At 37.9% G+C, this 22,118-nt stretch overlaps 1 protein-coding gene across 1 annotated transcript; it reads left to right on the top strand.

The window, feature by feature from the left end:
- The first annotated feature begins 3,118 nt into the window (after window positions 1-3,118).
- On the top strand, window positions 3,119-17,395 carry LOC139718128 (SWI/SNF-related matrix-associated actin-dependent regulator of chromatin subfamily B member 1-like). The gene is made up of 8 exons (XM_071629615.1): window positions 3,119-3,253; window positions 8,161-8,272; window positions 9,200-9,464; window positions 10,125-10,252; window positions 10,692-10,861; window positions 11,285-11,475; window positions 12,937-13,068; window positions 14,990-17,395. Exons 1-8 carry the CDS (start codon window positions 3,167-3,169, stop codon window positions 15,027-15,029), a joined length of 1,125 nt encoding a protein of 374 aa, XP_071485716.1. The 5' UTR covers window positions 3,119-3,166; the 3' UTR covers window positions 15,030-17,395.
- Window positions 17,396-22,118: the final 4,723 nt, after the last annotated feature.

Raw genomic sequence — 22,118 nt, 5'->3', positions numbered from 1 at the left:
ACCTAATTTATAACTGATTTCAGGAGGGGATTTTTCAGTCAGTGGAAACTTGTTCCATTGGCTGGGGCACTTGACATTTCATTTTAGTATTTAGCATCTCACCTTGATATGACTTGAGTAGGTATTTTGTATGGACAATAGCAAGTGAGCTGGTTGGAGTTCTCATTGTATTGTGTTCCATGACAGTGGCAGAGGCAACAAATGTCAATATCATGTTTGGACTGGCGAGTATTGGAATTGAAATTGAAGTGTACTTCAACGAGGACTGTAGAATTACCTGATTACTACAAAACTGGAATGTGCCAACTCTAAATGACCAGTGGTACTAGTCTTGTAAGCTAGACTTTTTCACAGTCATTACACTGAGACATCACAAAGTTTAGTAAATATAGATTAAGGGCCTTTTCAAAGTAACTGTAGTTTTGTCAGGACATCTCATATCTTTGCTGGATGATGCAGCCAGACAAAAATTACCTTTCTTCAAGCCATGGTAGTATGTTTTTCTGCTAAAACTGATGATAGTTACCTGAGATGTGTGGCAAAGTAGTTTTACTATTGCCTGGCTACCGGTACTTGTACTGTCTTGTATGAAAAAAGGTGTCTCCACTGGAGACAGAATGAAAATATTATTCACACAGAGAAGTTATGATATATTCCTATCTCGTCATGTTTGAATCATCTTCTTTCATCTTTTGTGAGCTCCCAATAGACCAGTTCGTAGTTCCACTTTGCGCATGAGCAGAAAAGGTCATTTGTACTACCAGGCATTTTCGTCTGTTAATTCACTGAGATAAATATCTGTAATGTGATGATCATTTATGTATCCTTATATTGATATATACACGTATAGTGCTTGCCAGCACATCCACCTGACAGCAAGCCTGGTATTTGGCAATATCAAAAGAAAATGTTGTTAATGCATTCAATACAAAACAATGAAATTGATGCCTCTTGAAATGTCAATTGGCCATTCCGGGCACCTGGTCTAAACGCAAGTTCATTCTTTGTTTGAATATGAATTCCGTAAATTGTTACATCGGGCAAGCTTATGAATTATTTCGCTTCGAAAACGAGTGAAGTGCCTAACCAACTGAGAAAATAGACGGGTCATTTGGACCAACGTGCTCATGAGCTAATTGTGAAGTGGCTTATTTGACCATGGCGTTGTATGTCTATGTGGAGTGTAAAGCTATTTTGCTATATATTTGCTGAACATTTTATCATATTACAACGCGGGAAAATGTACAAAGTGGGTCAGAGATTTTCTTTTCTATTAAAAAAACAATATGGAATTACATAGTCTTTCCTCTCATGTATCTGCATTATATATGTGTGAATGTGTGTATTCGTGCATCCACATTATTGAGACTTATCATAGATTTGTATTCCCAGTCCAATCTTCTGTGTTATGTATGTGATGTGTGAAGGTGGTTGGACTGATTCAATTTAATGTGTGCAGTGCAAGTTTGTATGTGTGTGCATCCTTATTAGTGATGCACTCAACCTAGCCCAAGTCGCATCTAAAGGGACAAGAGTTTAATCCTCCGACTTACATGAATTTGACTTGTGCAATGGAATTAATATGTTTACGATCGATATCCATCTGGTTAAAATTTTTCTTTGTCACAGTCGATACTTCGAATTGCGCGAGATCAACTTTAATAATAAGTGAAGTTGACTAGCTGTAATTAGATTCTTGTTCCCAGTCCAAACTGTGTGTTGTATACAGCATGTGACGTGTGAAAGTGGTATAATAGCATTTTGTCTTGTGATGACACTGAGAAGTTATCTTACAGTGATCCAAGAAAGTTGATGCATTGTAGGATACATATTCAAACATGACACACACTCTCAAAAGCATACTCACATAGCCCAACAACATTGTGTACACAGTGTAACCAAACAAACAAAATTAAGAAGTTTACCTGTAATCAAAGTTGGATATGAAAATGTGTTGTTAAGTAGTAATACACTGTACATGTATTATGCCAAATTTCATGATATATATATATATTTCGTGATATATAGGTCACTGCCACATATGCAAATGAAGATCATCACCTCATAAGTCTCTACATCGATTTAGCATGATGGTTGCACAAAGACAATTTATACAAAAAAGCAGCAGTTATACAATGTAGTTGATAACTGATAACTCCAATGAATTAATCAGTGTCAAACTTATACAACTTTCCAATGATCTTGGTGGTGGTATGCGATTTATTCTTTTTTACATCATATTTATATGAAATTTATGCAAACTTTTGTTCCGGTAATTGGAAGGGAACTACCGTGAGTTGTTCACGTCATTTAAAATGTATAGATTGCGAACATGATTGTGACCAGTATCATTGTGTTTTAAAAACGTGTGACTTTATTTGGAATTCCACATGCTTGATACTGATATCGGACTCTCATACAATATGCTGGTTGCTCTGTTTGCTTGGTTTATTGTGCTACAAGGCAGATTAGCAACAAAAGGCTACCCCCCCCCCCCCCAAAAAAAAAAAAAAAAAAAGAAGAAAAAAAGGTGTTGGATATATTGCTCTTGATTGAGAATGACAGATTATTCCTGTATTTACAGAAAGGATGCACACACAAACAAATGAATTTAAACACTCTTTTCTTTTGTCAGTTTTGACTGTGTCCTTTCTGATATATATCTTGCTCAAGTTATATGTGCATATGTCTAAACATAGTGTACATAACATACCTTGGAAGTGGGCATCAAGTTCAACTGAATTTACTGTTATTATTATTATTATTTTTTTTTTACATACACAATCAGTGTAAAAGTAATACATGTATGTGTTGCTTGAAGGTAAAAGTAATATTCACCTATATTATGAAGACATAATGTAAGTTTTTGCAATCTTTTGATTTCACTTTTTGTTCAGTTTCAAATACTTTTGAAATCATAACTTTCAGTATCATCAACAGTAGTCATGATCACTTGAATTAATTTGTCAACAGCTACATCATTGACAATGTATCTTTCACGCTTCGCTTCATTGTTTGCAGTTTTTCAGTTCAAGGAGTCGAGTGTGGCATGGCAGCGATCAATCGGTCCGAATGGGTTTGCTGCCCTCATGCGTCATTACTGCATGCACGCGTCGTCCATCGAAATTATTCTGTTGATGTCCGCTTCTGAAACCACGTCCAAACTATGAGTACTCCGCTGAAAACGTACGGCAAGAAGCCGGATGTTTTCACGTTTGAAGAAGGAGGGGAAGGATATATGATAGGTTCTGAGGTATGTTTTTGAGTTTCATGTATTTTAGTCAAAATGATGTCGACGCGACGGTAGGAGACCCAACACTAACAGCAGAGAATGAATGCCTTTTGTCCAGTTATGTTTAGTCCCATTTACTTAAATGCGTGTGGTCTGCAGGAGATTGTACAGTTGGGTAGTCCCGATACCGCCTATTTCTACCTTATTAGTAGTATGGTTAGGTAGGGACTACGCGCAACGGTGTTCGATTCTTCACTAGGCTACGCTACCGAGTAAAATGAGGCGAAAACAAATAAGTATTCCCTCTAAATTAACGAAATTTAGCAAAATCGAATAAGATTTATCGTGTAACTACCGGTACATAGGTCTATCTTAGACAGAAAGATCCGTCTGTCCGGAGGACTCTTTTTATATTTCAGTTCGGGAAACCCACTCACAAGGGGGGCCCCTCCTTATAAGTAACCCGTCCCCCTTATAAGTAACCCCGTCCCCCTTATAAGTAACCCCCGGGGCACCCCTTATAAGGAGTCTCCACGCTTTTTTGCAATGCAACGCGAAAATGAAAGGACTGCGGCAATTCGCTTGATTATGTCCATAAAGCTTCACAAGTTTCCTAGTTACTCACGAAATTTGAGCAAAATCGGTTTGAGGCATCATATCTAAAATCATGGATTTAAATGCGATGTCAAACGACCCATGCGAATGCTGACATGCGAGCGATTACTGGCGTGAGTGTCGCCAGGCGCGGCGGCGCGGCAATGCTTGAGTGCAGACGTGGCGACTGAGTACGTACTCATTTTGCCATTAACGCTGTCCTCCGTAGACAGACGGAAGGTTGCAGTACCCATTGCTGTGTGGATGTTCTTAACCACTGTCTCTATGGAAAATTGGGTGAGGTACCTCACCCTTCTCGATTGCGTCTAATTCACGGCCCTAGGTCGGCAAATTTAAGCTTGTATAGTGAAATTAGCTTTTTAAGAATACATTAAACTCACCAGATTAATGAATAATCCAAAATTTTAGTAGAATTTTCAACGTAAAACATAGCCTGTCGCGTCGTCACGTTCAAACTGCAGAAACATACACTATGAATCTATTAGCCAATCACATGCGAGGTAGCTTCTACGTGTTTGTTTTACTAAAACACGTACCTCGCATGTGATTGGCTTACAGATTCAAAATGGCGACTTACAGCTTGCGAACGGCGATGTTGCGATATCGATAAAATGTCTGCGTTATAACCGAGTTTATGTGAGTATTTCGATTGCACATTTGAGAAATTTATCCCAAATATTGCTGCATAATGTGTCATGTCATGTCAAACTTGTTTGGATGTAAAAAAACTGTCTGAAATTTGGTTTATCGTAACGTTTGATCTGTGCGCGACTGCTCCACACAGGAGCCGCAATCATTGACTTCGGTCTGTATACGGAGGGGATCCGTGAAGCCAGACGCAGTCTCCGCGGAACATTCCCCGACGGACAGATACAGACCGATCTTTCGGTCAAGGTCTATCTTAACTAGGCGGCTAGGCCTACCTTTGCTGACTTGTTGTTAGAATTTTAGATGCAGAGTAATTATCCTTCCGTAATAAATTTGACGATTTCGACCGCAAAATTGTCACCGCCACTTGTACGATCTTGCACACACGTTACACATTACACATACACATGACATAATTATTTTGTCGCCCGCTACGACCGTACGAGTTGAAGCAGAAACGAGAAATGAATGTGAAAAAACAAACCGACTCATCTAATTTATTTCAATTACGATGAAAAGTTTTCTAATGAAAATCAATTCAAATTCATCAAACAGTCCTTCAAAAGTAATATCGAAGGATTCAAAATATATTCAAATATTATTGGGAAAAAAATGATGGCTAGAAAAAAACAGCGGCCTGTCGAAAAAACGCATTTAAGTGCCCTTTATACGTATTGTCAGGGTGGTCGCTTGAAATGAACAGGGCAACTGAATGCGGAAAAAATGACACCCCACGCGTTCGAAGCCGCCATCTAGAGCGCGTACCTCGGATCGCATTTTCAGTGCGCGCTTGTGAATCCAGAGTGTTTTCTCCACACGTGAGTAAAATTTCAGGCAAATTGTGAGATTTTCACGTTTCTATTGATAGAAAAACGTTAGGTGGCCGGTATTATGAACACCCAACCATACTAGACGTAGACCACCTACCAATAACCATTCGTCGACGCTATATGAGTAAATTTACTACGAGCTACTGTGACTTAGTGTTAGCTGTTTAACTGCGACCAACCTGGCCTGCAGCCCAAAGAGATTTTGGCTAAATCTAGCCCGACCAGAACAGACGCTGTGCAAAGCACAGCGTCAGACAGACGGGGCCTTGCCACCATCAAAGTGGGGAACCACAGGCACAAGACACAACACAACTACAAAACTTATAACAATTTATACATGACTTGTAGACATTTGTACGTTACTCACGTAAAGTGCATGCTTATATTACAGAAGGTACATAAGTCCATAGAGAGCCCTCACAATAAGTCCATTGAACAAAAAAATGGCACTTTCTAGCGCAATCCTCGACCATCGGGGTTCATCGTTGCAGAATTCAAAATGGCACGTTGACCACTCCGCAAATGCAAATTATGCGTGCACGTGTGTGGCTGGACGTGCGGCGATCTACTGCGTGCGTGCGCTCTTTGGTAGCAGCACGCACGGTCTGATCGCATGAACTCCCAATTATCAGATGTACCGTTCGCACATGCTGCATATGATCTTCATTTTTGGTACAGTGTGTAGGCCCGATGTCAATATCGATAATGTCGTAGCTACATGTAGTGTCATTAATGAAGATTACATTTAATGAGTTTGAGGTGAAAAAAAATGAGGTCAAGTATCAAAACTCAAAGCGATCATGAAGCGATCGCTGAGCTCTCTTTGTGTTGTGGGCCATTCCGGTACAGCCTCGTCGCTATTTATACAGCGACTGGGCTGTGTATAGTTGGGCTAAATCGTAAAATACGTGTAAAGCCCATATAAATCGTAATAGTAATTAGTATTTCGACCATACACAGCAGTCCACATCCATTAAAATTTGACTGCCTGCTACATGTACATCATTGCACATTGTTTTTACTTGCACTGTTACTTTACTCTCCTCTTTTAATTTGTGTATGTTCACACTGTATTCTGCACTACACGTGTTTCAGTGACCCTGCACCTCACTGCACTCAGTACGACTATACTCTACTAAGAGGGATGTACTTAATGGAAGAAGACGAAGAAGAAGAAGATCATTACTAGAGTCTAGTTAATGTATAGTAAGTCTACTACTCATCGACCACCTATTTTTAGATCGACCACCCTCGCGCAATGGCTTTCTCGCATATAAAATGAAAAATAAGCGTGGGACGGGGCGCAATACGCTGGAACATTCAAACATGCAAATCAAGAAAAATTAGGGGGATACAGGTAAATAACCTGAGGAAACAGTCCTGAGGAAAAAGAATTGAAGAAAATCCTCATTAGTAATACACGTAATTATTGTTCACACATAGAGGTATTTGCCCATTCACTCGATTTATGTGCTTTTCAATTGGAAAACGGGCGGTCGATTAAAATGATGAGCTTGTGCCGGTGTACAGTGAAAAATGTCAGTTGTGTTTGTCGCCAAGAACTTCGTGCGTACGGTACAAGTCAACAATCTGAGGCTGGGATATGAATCTGCAGTATTTCCTGCCTTGCGTGGAATGAAATCAGGGCTGCCAACTCTCACGCATTGAGCGTGAGACTCACGCAATTCAACCAATTTTGACTGTCTCACTCTGATAAACGAAATCTCACGCTAAACCCCCAAAATGGAATGTACATGACTACAAAAATAAATATACAGTTTGTATCTCTAAATTCTCTGATATTCCGAATATCGATATGCCCAAGCCCGAAATTTCGAGATTTTCCCGCGCGGGTGTAAAGCTTAACCAATAATAATCGTTTTCGATTTGCGCGCAAAGACAAGCTATTGGATTACGATTGGTTTCTACCGATACCACGTGAGCGTAGCTTGTACTTTTGGCAAATTACAGTACATGTATGGCTATGACGTGTGCTTTACATCGCTTTACATACACTGTGTACGTAGTAGGTACGTACGTACGGCCGCACAGCAGGCCGCCAGGCGCTAGCCAGGAGGTTGCTCCGCTCCCTCGCAGTGTCTCACGCGAAACTCTCACTCAAGGTTGGCAGCCCTGATGAAATTAAGGTGAAAATGAGGGATATCTTCTAAGATACAAGGTATTCATTCAAAAAGTTGTCGATGAGTGGTAGGTCCAACTATACATGTAGACCGCTCTAGAAATCTATAGCGCTATGCTTTTGCGAGTGAAATTTTGGCACGGAAGATCAAACCTTGGTGCGGGTTTTTTATTCCAATTTTCGTGATCTCTTGTTATCTGTGTCATAGGTTGTATGATTGGCCCCTCATTACAAACAATTATCTCCCATTCACTCTGCTGTGTGGACCTACTTGTACTTACCCGACAAGGATAAGTTTAAGAAATGGGATAACATTCCCCCTTTTCCATTAATGGCATTCTAGAGATCACATACAGTGGTAACTATAAGTTGGCATGCGATGCATATGTCTATGCTCAAGGAATGAGTCAAACTCACCAATTTCATGATTTATTCCTGGTACTCTTAGTCTGACTTAGAGTCTTGTAGAAACTCTACACCATTTGGCATGCTTTTTCGGTAAATCAGCCTTCAAAGTCTTCTCACCTACGCTGCACTGAGTGTTAGCCATATCTGTGCATGGTATGAAAAAACAACCTGCAAAAAAAAGATTGATCATAGCATCAGATATTTTTGTGTTTGACATTTTGAGTAACCTGTGTATCATCATGATCATGTATTGTAGCATATTTTCCTCATGATTTCTGTTCAAATAGGTGGGAAATTACTTGAGACTTTTTAGAGGATCTCTTTACAAGAAATACCCGTCACTATGGAGGAAAATGGCAAGCATGGAGGAGCGGAAGAGTATTGTGGAGCAAGGAGAACGTGAGATTTCAAACACAGCAAGCATGTTGAATGGTAGAAGGCTTTACAGTGCACCACATATTCTTTCTTGGGTATGTATGTGGCCCTGAAAAGGGCCTACCCACTCTTGACGCTTTGGCAAGTATAATCTTTGCCATTTTCAAACAGCAAGAATGTGAAAGCCAGAGATAATTAACATACATTGTATGATACATTGTATGATACATATACAATATGTGGTGCACCATAAAGCCTTCTACCACTCAATGTTCTCTCGCCATGGAAACCTTGAAAGATTACAGCAAGCATGTCTTGTAGGGATGCATTATGTCATGTAGGCTGTTGGAACAAATGGAGCTGGCACTATGGCCATTTCTGGTTTTTTTTTATGAGGATATGCCAAGTTACTACCCAATCTTAATAGTGTACTTACAGTATTATTACTGATAATGATGATACTGAAGACATTATAATGCACAGTTGTATACAATACATACAAAAGCAATACAGTGCACTCCCATTATAACAAACACGGTTGTAATGAAATCCTGGTTACAACGAAATAAAAATCCAGGTCGCAAAATTATCGGCTGTATGTGTTTATATTGTTTTTTTGTTCAGTTATAACGAAACTTCTATATAACGAAAGAAAACTGCCGGTCCCGAGGACTTCGTTATAATGGGAGTCCACTGTATACCCAACATTTGTCATATCAACCCATTTAGCTCCACACTGGCAAAGAGTGTAGCACCCACAATTTAAGAATATTGAAAGGTATGAGCAGGAAGCCTAGATAGACCCATGTCACAAAGCAATTCCCATACACTATAATTGTTTCTGAAATCTGTTAGTCTTTCAATTGACTTGTGATACATAATGATAGAAAAACAAACAAAAACTAAAAATCAATGCTGCTTTCATTGTTGCTTTGTCTCGTTTATAAATAGGATTTGGCCAGCATGGTCTTGCCACCAATGTCACTCTCCTCCGGGCACGAGAAGTGGAGGAAGTGCTTGAAGGGAATGAGGAGAAGTACCGGTCAGTCTCCATCAACACCGACACAGCTCTGTCTCGTGATCCCAAGCCCAAGCGCAGCCGGGACTGGGTGCCTGCTATTCCAAACAGCTCTCACCATTTGGATGCAGTACCTTGCTCAACTCCTATCTCCCGCACCAAAATTGGCCCAAAGAAGCAACGAACGTTCCCGATGTGGTAGGTTGTGTTTCAGTTTAGCTTTAAAAACAATAACAAAATAAGATTATTTTGATTTTGATTGCGTATGAACTTGAGAAGTATTGGACAAAATTGAATAAAGTAAATACATGTCGTTTAATTATGTTTAAAGTTCCAAAATGGTGTATGGCGTGGTAACTGATTGTTGACAGAATCACAGAGTAGTTAGTACCATACTGTCTCAGGTCAGTGACTTATTCTATAGGCTTGGTTAGGCAATTAAGGCACAGCAACCTGAAGTTTACTATACTCAGTCTACTTGCTCAATCTGAATAGGATCATCTCTAGATTGAGTCAGTCATTGTCAGGACCACACTCATCCAAGAAAGAGTATAATGTGGTCACCAGAAACCAATGGAGCTCAAGCCTCTATTCATGAAAACCTTTGTCGTGTATTCTGTGTATTCTTGTATCTTAGTCACTCTTACCTAGCAGAGGGAGCAATACAGCCTCTTTAAAAAAACATGGATTTTCATTCACAGCTAAAGTCTTTAATTTGTGCTGTGTATAGCATAAATTGAACAATTTATGAGATATTTCTGACCTCAGCAGTTAAATGTTAATTCTATTAACCTTACCAAAATGAAGATATTCTGTAAGAATCTAATTGCATTATGACATGCCCTTCTATCCTGCTAGTTATGATGACCATGACCCAGCTGTTATTCATGATAATGCTGTCCAGTCTGATGTCCTGGTTCCAATCAGACTTGACATGGAGATTGATGGACAAAAACTCAGGGATACATTTACGTGGAATAAAAATGGTGAGATGTGTAGAGAATGCTATTCATCATACTCTTCCAATACCAATCATTTATCAGCTCTAGGATGTCTATGTAGGGTAGAACAGGAATTTTTATTCTTGATTTGAAATTTGATACACTAGTTATATGTTAGAACTATATGTCACAATTCCTTGTGGTAGTAAACACAGATTTCTTTCTTATTGTAAAGAATCTTTCTCACATGTTATCTCTGATTCAGCCTGAATTCAATCTCTAAAGAAACTCAGCAGCAAGTTGAAGAAGACAGAAAGACCTGAGTCTGGAAAAAAACTTAACAATATTTTCCTTGTATATAGCCTAGAGAATGATAATCGTCTGCGTTATGACTCCTGTTGTATGCTGTTCAATGTTGGATTCATATTTGAGCAATTATTGACTTTAAAAAAAAATGTTCTTATTATTTCTGATCATTTCCCAGAGCAACTCATTACGCCAGAGATGTTTGCAGAGATTTTATGTGACGACCTTGACCTCCCCGCCACAACATTTGTGCAGCCTATCTCTCAGGCAATCAAGACTCAAATTGAGGCCTATCCTACAGACACCAGTATACTGGATGCACAGACTGATCAAAGAGTTATACTCAAGGTAATTTGGCCTTTGTTACAGCTAGATATATACAGCCCACACATATTGTGTAAGGGGGGTATTATAGGAATCAGTGCGAGGTTGTATAGCCAGGCAGTTGGTCTTATGGTCTTATTGTCCATGATAATGCACCTTGCTTTAATCAGAGTAAAAGCATATGTTTTAAAATGTGTTTGATGTGTTTTTGAAAAAGAGAACTAAATTTGGATAAAATGAATACCAAGTGGAAATTTCCCATATGACATTGGTAGTTTTATTGAATTTATTCCCATCATTTAAAGCATTCTTGAAAATTAAATTACTAGAATCAGTGGTGCGATAAATTTCCACCTTAAGCTTTGGATACTAGGTAAATGTGCCCTGTGGCACATGTCTTCCTTAGTGTAAAATAGTTATGTTACTGTACATCTTGTCTGTTGTCAGCTGAATATACATGTGGGCAATATCTCCCTGGTGGACCAGTTTGAGTGGGACATGGCAGAGAAAGACAACAGCCCTGAGGAGTTTGCCCTTAAACTGTGTGCTGATCTTGGCCTTGGAGGGGAGTTTGTTACATCCATAGCCTACAGCATACGTGGGCAACTCAGCTGGCATCAACGGACATATGCTTTCAGGTGTGGAGACATTGCTGTATTAAGTCACTTTGGCTGATATAATGAAATTAATTTCAAACAGAAAATAGTATTTGTATGAATTACATTACATATTTCATTGTCAGTTCTTTAGCTTTTCTATGTCTATACTTTTAAAGCAGAGTAGTGATTTGCCATGTGCTTGCTTTGACTAAAACAGAAGCTGACCAGAGAATAAGTAGATCATTAGGTCAATGGCAATATGTCTTGTTTGGGAGCAATATTTTGAGAAGCATTATCTAAACAAACATAGCATAACATTTGATCAGTAGATAGGCTCTTACAAAATTAAAATCACTTCACAAATTCCAGAGTAATCAGGTGAAGATCAGTGGTAAATTTTTGAGACTTTATTTAGTATTGGATGAAATAAAATTAGATGAAATACAACCTTGCAGTGTAAAAGGAATAATGATTATAGAGACTTAGATAAGAGGTCTGAGTTCAAGGGTTGAAGTGAGACTTTTCATAAAGCTTTGTAGACAAATGAGAAAAATATCTATAAAAAAGACATAGCTGAAGCGTCACACAGAATGGATTAAATAAAGTTTGTTGGCTCAGATGAAGGCATTCAGTCAAAATTTAAAAGATAAAAACAGTAATGTTTTCTACCTTAACCCATTGAGGACGGACTGATTTTGCTACAACACGCATTTCCCATAGACACCTGCGCGAGTATTCTTGGGACTCGTCCCCAACGGGTCAATGCCATGTAATTTCTTCCAGGCAATGTAGACATGACACAAAGAGACAATCTTGGTTGTTGTTTGTTATCAAAGAAAAGTAAGCAGTATTGTCTTGAACATATAAAACAGGGTCACATGACTGCAAACTGTAACCTTATGGTTCAGCCATGAACTGGTTGGTACCTCAGATTTCTTTTTATAACCCATTGTCACAAATTCTTGTTTGTTCATTTTACTGCAATAAACTGGTTTTGATCTGAAAGTTTTGTTCATGAACAAATGCATCTGCAAGATTATGTAGAATGGGAGTCATAGAGTCAAAAGTTTATGTATTATGGTTACATCATATCTGAGATAAATTCAACACTTCCTATTATTGTTTTTACAAGGAATAGAAGTCAGGGAAATTCATTCATTTTTTCTCTTTCATAGGCCCAGGGATGACAAAGTCTAGCATTTCACCCCATAATACTTGAATAGGAAGTGATAGATTTCAATTCATCCTGGATTAGGAGTAGGTCTGACTTCAGGTTCCAATGGAAATTTAAAGTAGGGATTGAAAGCATAATGAAAATAACTTGGTTTGAAGGAGGTAGTTAAAAAGTACTGTCTTTGATATATATGCAAATTGGTCATTATGTTAAAACTGTAATTTGTAAAATAGCTGGTATGAACGTCACTTCAGTTTTTATAGAAAAAGTGAAGTATGTTATTAGAAATGTAAATGTGAACTGAACTTGTGGTTGAATGTTGACAGCGAGTCACCGCTTCCGACGGTTGAGATCTCAGTGAGGAACCAGGGTGAGGCAGATCAGTGGTGTCCATTCCTAGAGACACTTACAGATGCTGAGATGGAGAAAAAGATTAGAGATCAAGACAGGAATACCAGGTTGGTTGTGTGTGATGTCATTGGATTTCATTTCCTCATGATGAAAATCTGATGCAAGTGTTTGTGATCACTTTGTTAGGAAGGCTATTGAAGCACATTTTTGTAAATATCCCTTGACATCTGCACATGTTTAGCGCACTCTATTTGCTTACCCATGGCTTGTTGACATGACATTGAGTTGAGGTCTCATGCCTAGGGAAATAGTAACCCAGGAGTAAGGGAAGAGTAAGGGATAGAACTTCCAATTGACACCACAACATCCCTCACTCAACACCTCGACATGCAACAAAAACACAGTACCATACTGCAAGAAAAGTACATATTTACCAGCTGCTTGCTCTTTATTTGGAATGTCTCTTTGTGGCTTAGTGTACCACTGGTAGCATGGCACTCCTTTGCATATCATATGTGTCTTTCAAACACCTGCATAGTAATGTTTTGCTTGACACTTTACATTAAATGCATATTCATGACACCTAGATGCGTGAAATGCTCCACTCCCTGAATGAAAATCTGATCTTATCAGCATACACACACATACAGTGTAAAGGGATGTATGATATCAGTCTCTTTGAACATTTCCTCTCATTGCAGTCAATGAATGGTGCAGGGGAGTGCAATAAATTCCGCTGGTCTAGCAAGTCTAGCATTGATTGAAATTTTAGTGGCAAGATGTGCAGTGATAACACTGTGACTATCTCAAGCTGAGTTTTTCAAACTGAAAATATAGAAAAATCAGAGAACCAAAATACAGCAATCAACCATCAGCCCTCAGCATGTTCGCGCCAGGTGTTCTTGTCATGATGATGCAAGGAAAACACTCATCATTAGCACATTTTGTCTATGCTACCATTTCTACTAAACTTGTAGGCAGCACATGCTCAGCTCAACATTCCTTTTTATGCAGTTTGAGCAATTATTTATGATATACAACTAGAATCATAGAAAATATACTCTTTTTTTTCTGTCATGAGAATTGATGTAATGAATGATTCATACTTCTCTTACCTGGTAGAAGGAAAAATGGATTTTAAAGCATTGCATCAGATAAATAAGGATGTAATCAAATTCATCTAGTCATTACAAGTAAGCCAACAGTTCCAGAGACCACATACCAAAATACACCAAAGATTATGTAATCCAGCAGAAAACTAGAAATGCAATGGTTTTTGTGTAGTATTGTTTATGACATTACTTCTGACAAGACAATATACTCTGTTATATTTTCTATGTGTAAGTGTGCTGAGGTGATTCTGCTTATTGCAAGAAGGATCTAGATAATTATAATGATGAAACTTTTACATGTTCACCAATGTATTGTACCGCAGTCCCAAAGTATCTTCATCATGGGATTTTAATGCATAAATGTAAGTTTCTTAAAGGGACTGTACAGTAGTGGTTGAGGTAGGGATTCATGTTTTGAACATTGCAAAGTGAGATAATGAAAAGCCTCTTATGAAATATGAAAGAGCATGTAATTTTAAGAAGGATTCAACGTTTATTTGATGAAAATTGGTTTTCAAATGGCTGAGATATCCAAAAAAGTGCTAATAATAAAAGGCGACATGCCCCAACTTTATTAGAATCTCTTTGTTTCACCTTGTTTTTTGATATCTCAGCCATTTCAAAACCGATTTTCATCGAATAATCTTTTGATACCCCTTTGAACTGCATGCTCCTTGACATCTCAAAGAGTGGTTTCTGAATATCTCGCAAAATATTAAAAGCTAAATCTTCACCTCGACCAGAACTGTACACACCCTTTAATATACCCTGTGGTTGCTATCTTGTGTAGATGTATTACCCGTTTAGGTAGAGTCTTGCAGCAAGAGCTGCAAAGCTTCAGCTGGTCTGAGTCATTTACATCCGTACAGAAAACTCAATACCAACTGTGAATTTACTTTTAAATTTTGTCCTGCAGGAGGATTCGCCGCCTTGCCAATACTGCTCCAGCCTGGTGATCATAGGATAGGACAAATCTTGCTGACCAAGGCTTGTGTGTGTCACTTTGAATGACATCACATAACTGTACACATGGACTTGTATTTATAGTTGCAAAAACCATTTCATGGGGTGCTGCTAATTCAACTATCAGTAAAAACAGCCCTTTCAAGGGCAATGGAGGGGAATTAGGCCTGACAAAAGCAAATCGCATTTTTAAGAATAAGTTTATTTCTTTCGTTTATTTCTGTTTGTTTTGTGTATATTTTCTGTGGTCTTGACATTGTACTTGTATTAAGGTTGAAAACAAGGGGATGCACAAAGGAGACTCTGCTAGCATAGCGTTTTCACCCTCGGAGTGTATGTTATTAAAAAACACAAACAAACAAAACAAATAAGGAAACCATCTTATGTTGTTTGTGTGTAAACAAAAGTCACATGACAATGGAAGGGATAACAGCATTCCAATAAGGTTGGGTATATTTTCAGAAAAACAAACAAACAAACAGGAGGGTTTTTATGCCCTTGCATAGATGCCAACTGTTCCATTTTTGCAGCATTTTATACTGTTTTTGCCAAAACGACTGCAGGTTTCATGGAAAATACTGTGGGTTTGTTTTTTTTTAATTGTATCACTGCACATGTATTTTGCAGAAAAAGTAAAAAAATAATGTTTTTCCACCAAAATATGCCTTTTTCTGCCCTCAGAATACTGCAATGCTTTGTCCAAGGTTAGCATTCCTACCCTTGTAATTTTGCTTTCATTGCTGGGAAGAGAACATGCTTTTGACAAGCTGTGATAGTGTGTAAAGGCTTTTCTTACACACAAAATCTAAAGATGAAGACATGAAAAGGCGTGTAGCAGGTGTATAAATGTAAACCCTTCTCCAGCAGGCTTGTAGCTCTCTTGGTTTACCCAGTTCTTGTATTATCTCTTCTCATACGCAGGCATTTTCCATTGAAAGGAATACATATTACTGTGTCACACATCTCTGCAGTTTAATTTGCACTGATCTGTTACAGTGCACTCCCGTTATAACGAACACAGTTAAAACAAATTCTGGTTACAACGAAGTAAAAATTCGGGCGGCAACGTTATCCACTTTATGTATTTTTATTGTTTATTTGTTCGGTTGTAACAAAATTTCGATATAACGAAAGAAAACTGCCGGTCCCAAGTACTTCGTTGTAATGGGAGTCCACTGTACTGCTATTGTAACATACTTATACCACCACACTTTGATATACTGTAGATATCCTGATTAACTCCCCAGTGGATACATGCTAGCAGCTAGACATTGAGAGTTTGTCTGCATGACCTTCTGCTACAACTTAAGATGTGTCTCACAGGTGGATGAAACATGGCAGTATGGTGCATACTATTTTCTGAAGATTTCAAAGATGGTTTCCACTGTAACATACTCTCTTTCTCACATGATTTAGTTACCGAGTACTTCAATTTGTAGGGAGGCAAATCCATTGTCATTTCTGTGCTATGCATTTACCATTAACATTGACTGGATGGTAATACAAAAATACAGAACATCTTACCAAGGATGTCCTTGTTGCATAACTGAACTTGTATACCGGTAGATGTGTTGTACTGGTAAATATCAGAATATTGCTCTTTACAAAGAAAATTCAACAGACACATTGATCTTGTAATAATGAGGTTACCTGGTGTATCATACGATTGGATTGATTCCAGTAGAGATAAAAATGACAGTAGAGATAACGATGACTGCAATAAGGGAAAAAACAAAAACAAATTTTGTAAAAAAATCATTGTTACCTTGCTCATGTCTGTTATCAAAGTGGTCCAGATCTCTTTTGTTGCCCAGAATAGAATAGAAAACAAAATCATCATAAAAATAAAGTTAAGTCAAATTTGTACAAGTAAGCATATCATATTTTCCTTTGTCCTGCTGAACTTGAGAGGTATTCAGCATCAATAAGTTAACAAATAATCAATAATTAATTGAGTTAATCAATAATCAATGCATTGGCAGTGCATTGACAACTCTGTGTCTTTAGTGAATTTATCTGTGACATTCCAACCCAATGGGCATAGTAGAATCATAAGTTCAAATTTTATTTGAATGCTGGTATTGTGAAGTATAGGTTAGTCTGTGTTTGTTTCTTATGAAGTCTTCACTGCAATAAAGATTTTGCAGTTATGAAACTGTATTTTTGAATAACTAATTTATTTCTAAGGCATGAACCATAAGTTGTGAGGTCCACAGAGCATAATGGGCATACATTATTGCGTTCACGCTGTTCTCATTCTTACAATTGGGAGAAACTAGAAAACTTGGAAATATCTTGCAGGTCTTTAAGACCATATTATACCACTCATCCTGGGAGACAGGTTTTGTCTTGTACATGTAAATAAAGCAATCAGGCTCGTACTGGAGTCATTTGTATTTTAATGTATGAATTTCCCGGTAGTTGCTGTCCTACTTTTTGTGTGTTTTCTCTTGCTACTGATGTGTGTATGTATATAAATGTCATGGTATCTATGTGTGTGTCCTTTTCATTCTCTTTCTTTCCTGCTGCTATTTCTGGTGTGTTTCTTCTGGCTTTCTGTGTGTCTCGCACCCTTTCCACTCTCCCTGTGTGAATCAGTAAAGGCTTGTACCGTATTGTGATGCTGCCCCTCCTCTCACCAAGCAAGGTCCCTATCTGGTTTTCTTTTCTGTACAGTGAGAGATTTCATGTTCAGTGATCGTGTCGATGCTGGTATTATCTCCCATAGAAACTGTGTTACATTGAGCTCCAACAGTGACGGTCAGATTACTGTAAATGATACTGTTGTAATGACATTGTACCTATTGATCCCCAACACTAGTGATATCTTCACACTACCATGAAACCAGTGTGAGCTGGAATTGAAGAGCGAAAGAAAAGCAACTTCACTTGGTTCAAGTCAAATATGACAAGATGCTACCATGCATGCTGTGCATTAGACAAATACTGTACGTGGGTACTGTAGACAGAATACAATCCCCACACTGAAATAACCCATATATTTAACGCAATCAGGTAGTTTGTACACCAACACAACACACAAACACCTTCAAAGTAGCAAGAACTGCGTATCGCCATAATGTAATGCAAATCTGATTTAAGAAAAAGATAAACCCATAAATGTTAAAAAGCCATTAATGTGCTTAAAAAAAAAGCGCAGATTGAATAAACACCACCAATGAGACCGGGAAAAGGTTTTAGTTGAAAACTTATTGACCTAAGCAATGATGATTTTGCAAAAGTTTAGAACAAGACAGGAGCAGATCTAGCTTTTTGCTAAAGGGGATGGGGATTGACCCAATGACGATGGGTCATGATAATAATTTTTTAAAAGTCTTCACATTTTTTTGCTTCCACTTCTCTCCCCAAATCTGCTAGGGGAATAACAGGGGGAGGGGTGTTCCCATAACCTCCCCCCCCCCCCCCCCCGATCTGCCACTGTAGAAAGTGTTGAAAGTTGACATCATCTCCCCAGCTGGTTTAACCCATTGAGGACAGTCTGATTTTATTACAACACATACTTCCCATAGACGCTTGTCCCAGTATACTCGCGACTCCTCCTGAAGGGGTTAATATGCACCAAGTTGTGACCAAATCATTTTTCAGTGCAAACACAGGAAATAGTATCGCAGGGATGCAAACCATTCGTAGTGATTGGAGAGGAATGGGGGGGGGGGGGGCATTTAAAGGGGTTGATACTCTTACCCATAGGTGACTCCTTTTAGCACTTTTAGTACTCTGACTTCCTGCTCTTACCTGAAGCTTTTTGGTATTTTTCTCCACCAGCTGGGGGCAGTATCTACCCTGTCTCTTGGCTTTACTCTCCATCATTCTAAACAGCAAAAGCTTCTGGACAATTATATTCAAATTTGACTAAATTGGGTAGTCAAGGAGTAAACAAAAATACACTATATTTCTAACATTTTGCCACATTTTGACTTGACTAAAGAAAAGATATTGGTTCATTCATTCCAAATTTAAAGGCAAGCATATCAATGTAAATATAAAAGTGTTGCATTTTGAAGAGCTTTATGCAACTAATTTCGCTGAGCATTCCTAGAGCAATTTCAAACTACTTAGTACAGCTTTTATGGGACTTCCAGGGGCCTGTTTCATAAAACTTGTCATCAGTTGTCACAAGTTGTCATAGATGTGACAAGCTACTGAAATCCTTGCATCTGATTGGCTGAGAGCAAATTTGTCATAGAAATGTGGCAGTTGTCACTGATAACAAGTTTTATGAAACGGGCCCCAGGTCTTTCTTCAACTAACAGAATGTAGTTTAAAGGGTGTGTACAGTTCTGGTCGAGGTGAGGATTTAGCTTTTAAATTTTTGCGAGATATTCAGAAACCACTCTATGAGATGTCACATAGCATGCAATTCTAAGGGGTATCAAAAGTTTATTTGATGAAAATCGGTTTTGAAGTGACCGAGATATCCAAAAACAAGGTGAAACAAAGAGATCCTATTAAAGTTGGGGCATGCAGTCTTTTATTATTATCACTTTTTGGATATCTCAGCCATTTGAAAACCAATTTTCATCAAATAAACTTTGAATCCTTCTTAAAATTACATGCTCTTTCTTATTTCATAAGAAGTTTTTCATTATCTCACTTAGAAATGTTAAAACCATGAATGCCCACCTCAACCAGTACTGTACAGCCCCTTTAAGTTTCAACAAACTATTTTTAGTGACTGCTGATCTATTGGTCAATAAAATGTCCCAAACTTGCAATGTTCTTACATAAACACACATTTACTATATAAATAAATAATGAAATAAATAAATTATATGTATACAAACACAAGCGCACACTCACATATACCAGTATGCACATATATTTACATATTCTGATTCTGCTACTGAAATGATACAGTAGCTATGAGCAATTGCAAAGTAATAAGTAATAAGTTATATATTCCATTTTATAAATACAATGCTTCTAGACGTACTATAAGGTATGCTGGTCCACTTTTGTGGAATAACAACATTAAAAGTACCATTAGTCTTTCGTCATTTAAAAGAAAGTATAAACAATTTCTTTTGATTCAGTAATCTCGTTTGACACACGCATGAATGATTTAGATTATATATTGCTTGCCTAATCACTTGTTTATTGTAATGTTTTGTCATCTGTATAGTCCAATGTATTCTGTAATGTTTTGTTCTGTGATAGTAATTAATAATTGTACCATTTTTAATTGTCAGGGATCAGCCTTTGAAACGCCTTTATGGCCTATTGTTGATTCCCCCACGTGTTATATATTTATTGCATTGCATCTTGCATGATGTAAGTTGCGTTCATGTAATGTTTGTATGTCTTTTTATCTACCCTGTGGAAATAAATGAAATGAAATGAATGAATGAATGAAAATGAAAATTGTGACACACCCTCTAATCCACTATAGAGCAGTGTGGCTGTCAAGCCAGTCAACAGACTAATAAGAGCACCTTGGTATTGTAGTAATAGTGATCATCATCACCATCACCATTATTCCAATTATCATCACTATTTTCATTGTGAATTATCAAAATGCTCAAGATGAATGAAAAAATAATCAATCCCAAAGAATATGGAATGAGCTGTCATAGATATTCTGGATGTAACTTTTCTTGTTGGTAAAATTCAAATGAGGCCATTCCACATATATCAGTACTCAAAGCAGGTTTTAAATACTAGGATTTAACATTGTAAATCATGATTTGACTTTGTACCATTTCCTTAAATAACAGTGGATGTACCATTTCTCACTGCATGTAGTTTTAGATTTATCTGATGTCATCTTTGCTTAGGCCTACATACTGGGACATGCATGAAACATTAGCATTTCCTCTTGGAAAACCCAGTATCCAAATAAAAATCAAAACCGAGAGAGGAAGGAAAGAATATCATCAGAAACTCCAATCTAAAGCATCTTTACAAGAGATTTTCTCTCCCACCTGAACCCTCAAGCAAACAGGAGACAATGATTGTGCAAACATGGGTACAATGTTGTGTATGCATAGTGTGCACATCATGAGTGTGAAGCTCAACATCCCTCGTGGCTGGGGTCCAGAGCCCACTGTTGAAGGGCCGTGGGAGCTCTGGGGTTGTGGATGCTCTATGGTGCCATATTAGCCCTACTTTTAAACATATACATGTATGACACAAGCAATGTTGGGCAGGGGAATGCTAAATCTTAAGCAGGAGACATGCAGCTAGAGTGGGAGAATTCAAACTCAAGTGAGAGACTTCGAGAAAAAGGCCTCAAAATAGGAGAAATGGAGTCTCTGGTCTTGTCAAATTCATTTGTACCTAGTAAACTCGAGTATCAAGTTGTCATCTGTACATTATCTGTCAAAAACATTATACAGCGCGCTACAGCATTGTAAATGAGAACACAAAGACTAAAGTTTAATGTTGAAGAAATAATTATGATTTATTATTGATGAAAGGACAGGATTAGCTCACACTACATATACAGTATGTCTATATTTGAACATGGCCCTAGACAATGGTGAAAGCAATAATATTACTGAACACACTATGAACACCATAACAGTATGGTATCACAGACAGTTGATATCTAGTTGTCAGATTTTCACACAACATTTAAGTGTGACAGCATTTTACACCTGAAGTATGACAATGGATGTATGAAGATGATTAATCAAATTTATATGTGAAGCAACGTTTGTATTCTTACTCACAATACTGCAGGAGTGTACCCCCAGTAGAAATTCATACTCCATACATGGAGTGAAACACAAGTAATAGATTAGTGTAACTGCAAATAAATACTTGCAGTTATGACCTTTCTATCATTCAGTAACTAAACATCATCTCTTCAATGGGCTGGCTATCTGTATAGTATGTGCTTGTCAAACGGTCATGACGTTCCCTTTGAGTAACACAATTTTGTTTAGTTTATACAGTACCATTTCACAGATTAAATATGTCCTTAGAGGACATTATTTATGACACTCCTATATGTATCAAGTTATCACATACACATGGGGACAAATGATGTGTTTCCTTTTCAAATTCAAGAAATCCTTGATTTAGTCTATTCCTATAAAACCATACAAAACTTTAAAGTG

Source organism: Diadema antillarum, unplaced genomic scaffold, assembly GCF_040938485.1.
Source record: "Diadema antillarum isolate AM-2024a unplaced genomic scaffold, OU_Dant_1.0 scf00000008, whole genome shotgun sequence".
Lineage (NCBI taxonomy): Eukaryota > Metazoa > Echinodermata > Echinoidea > Diadematoida > Diadematidae > Diadema > Diadema antillarum.
The sequence above is the reverse complement of the archived record's forward strand: the minus strand, read 5'-3'. Positions and strand labels throughout refer to the sequence as shown.

Coding starts and splice junctions, on each gene's coding strand:
- LOC139718128 (XM_071629615.1), top strand. CDS start 3,167: ATGAGTACTCCGCTGAAAACGTACGGCAAGAAGCCGGATGTTTTCACG. Junction 10,862..11,284: donor ATCAAAGAGTTATACTCAAG/GTAATTTGGCCT, acceptor GTCTGTTGTCAG/CTGAATATACATGTGGGCAA. Junction 13,069..14,989: donor GATCAAGACAGGAATACCAG/GTTGGTTGTGTG, acceptor TTTGTCCTGCAG/GAGGATTCGCCGCCTTGCCA.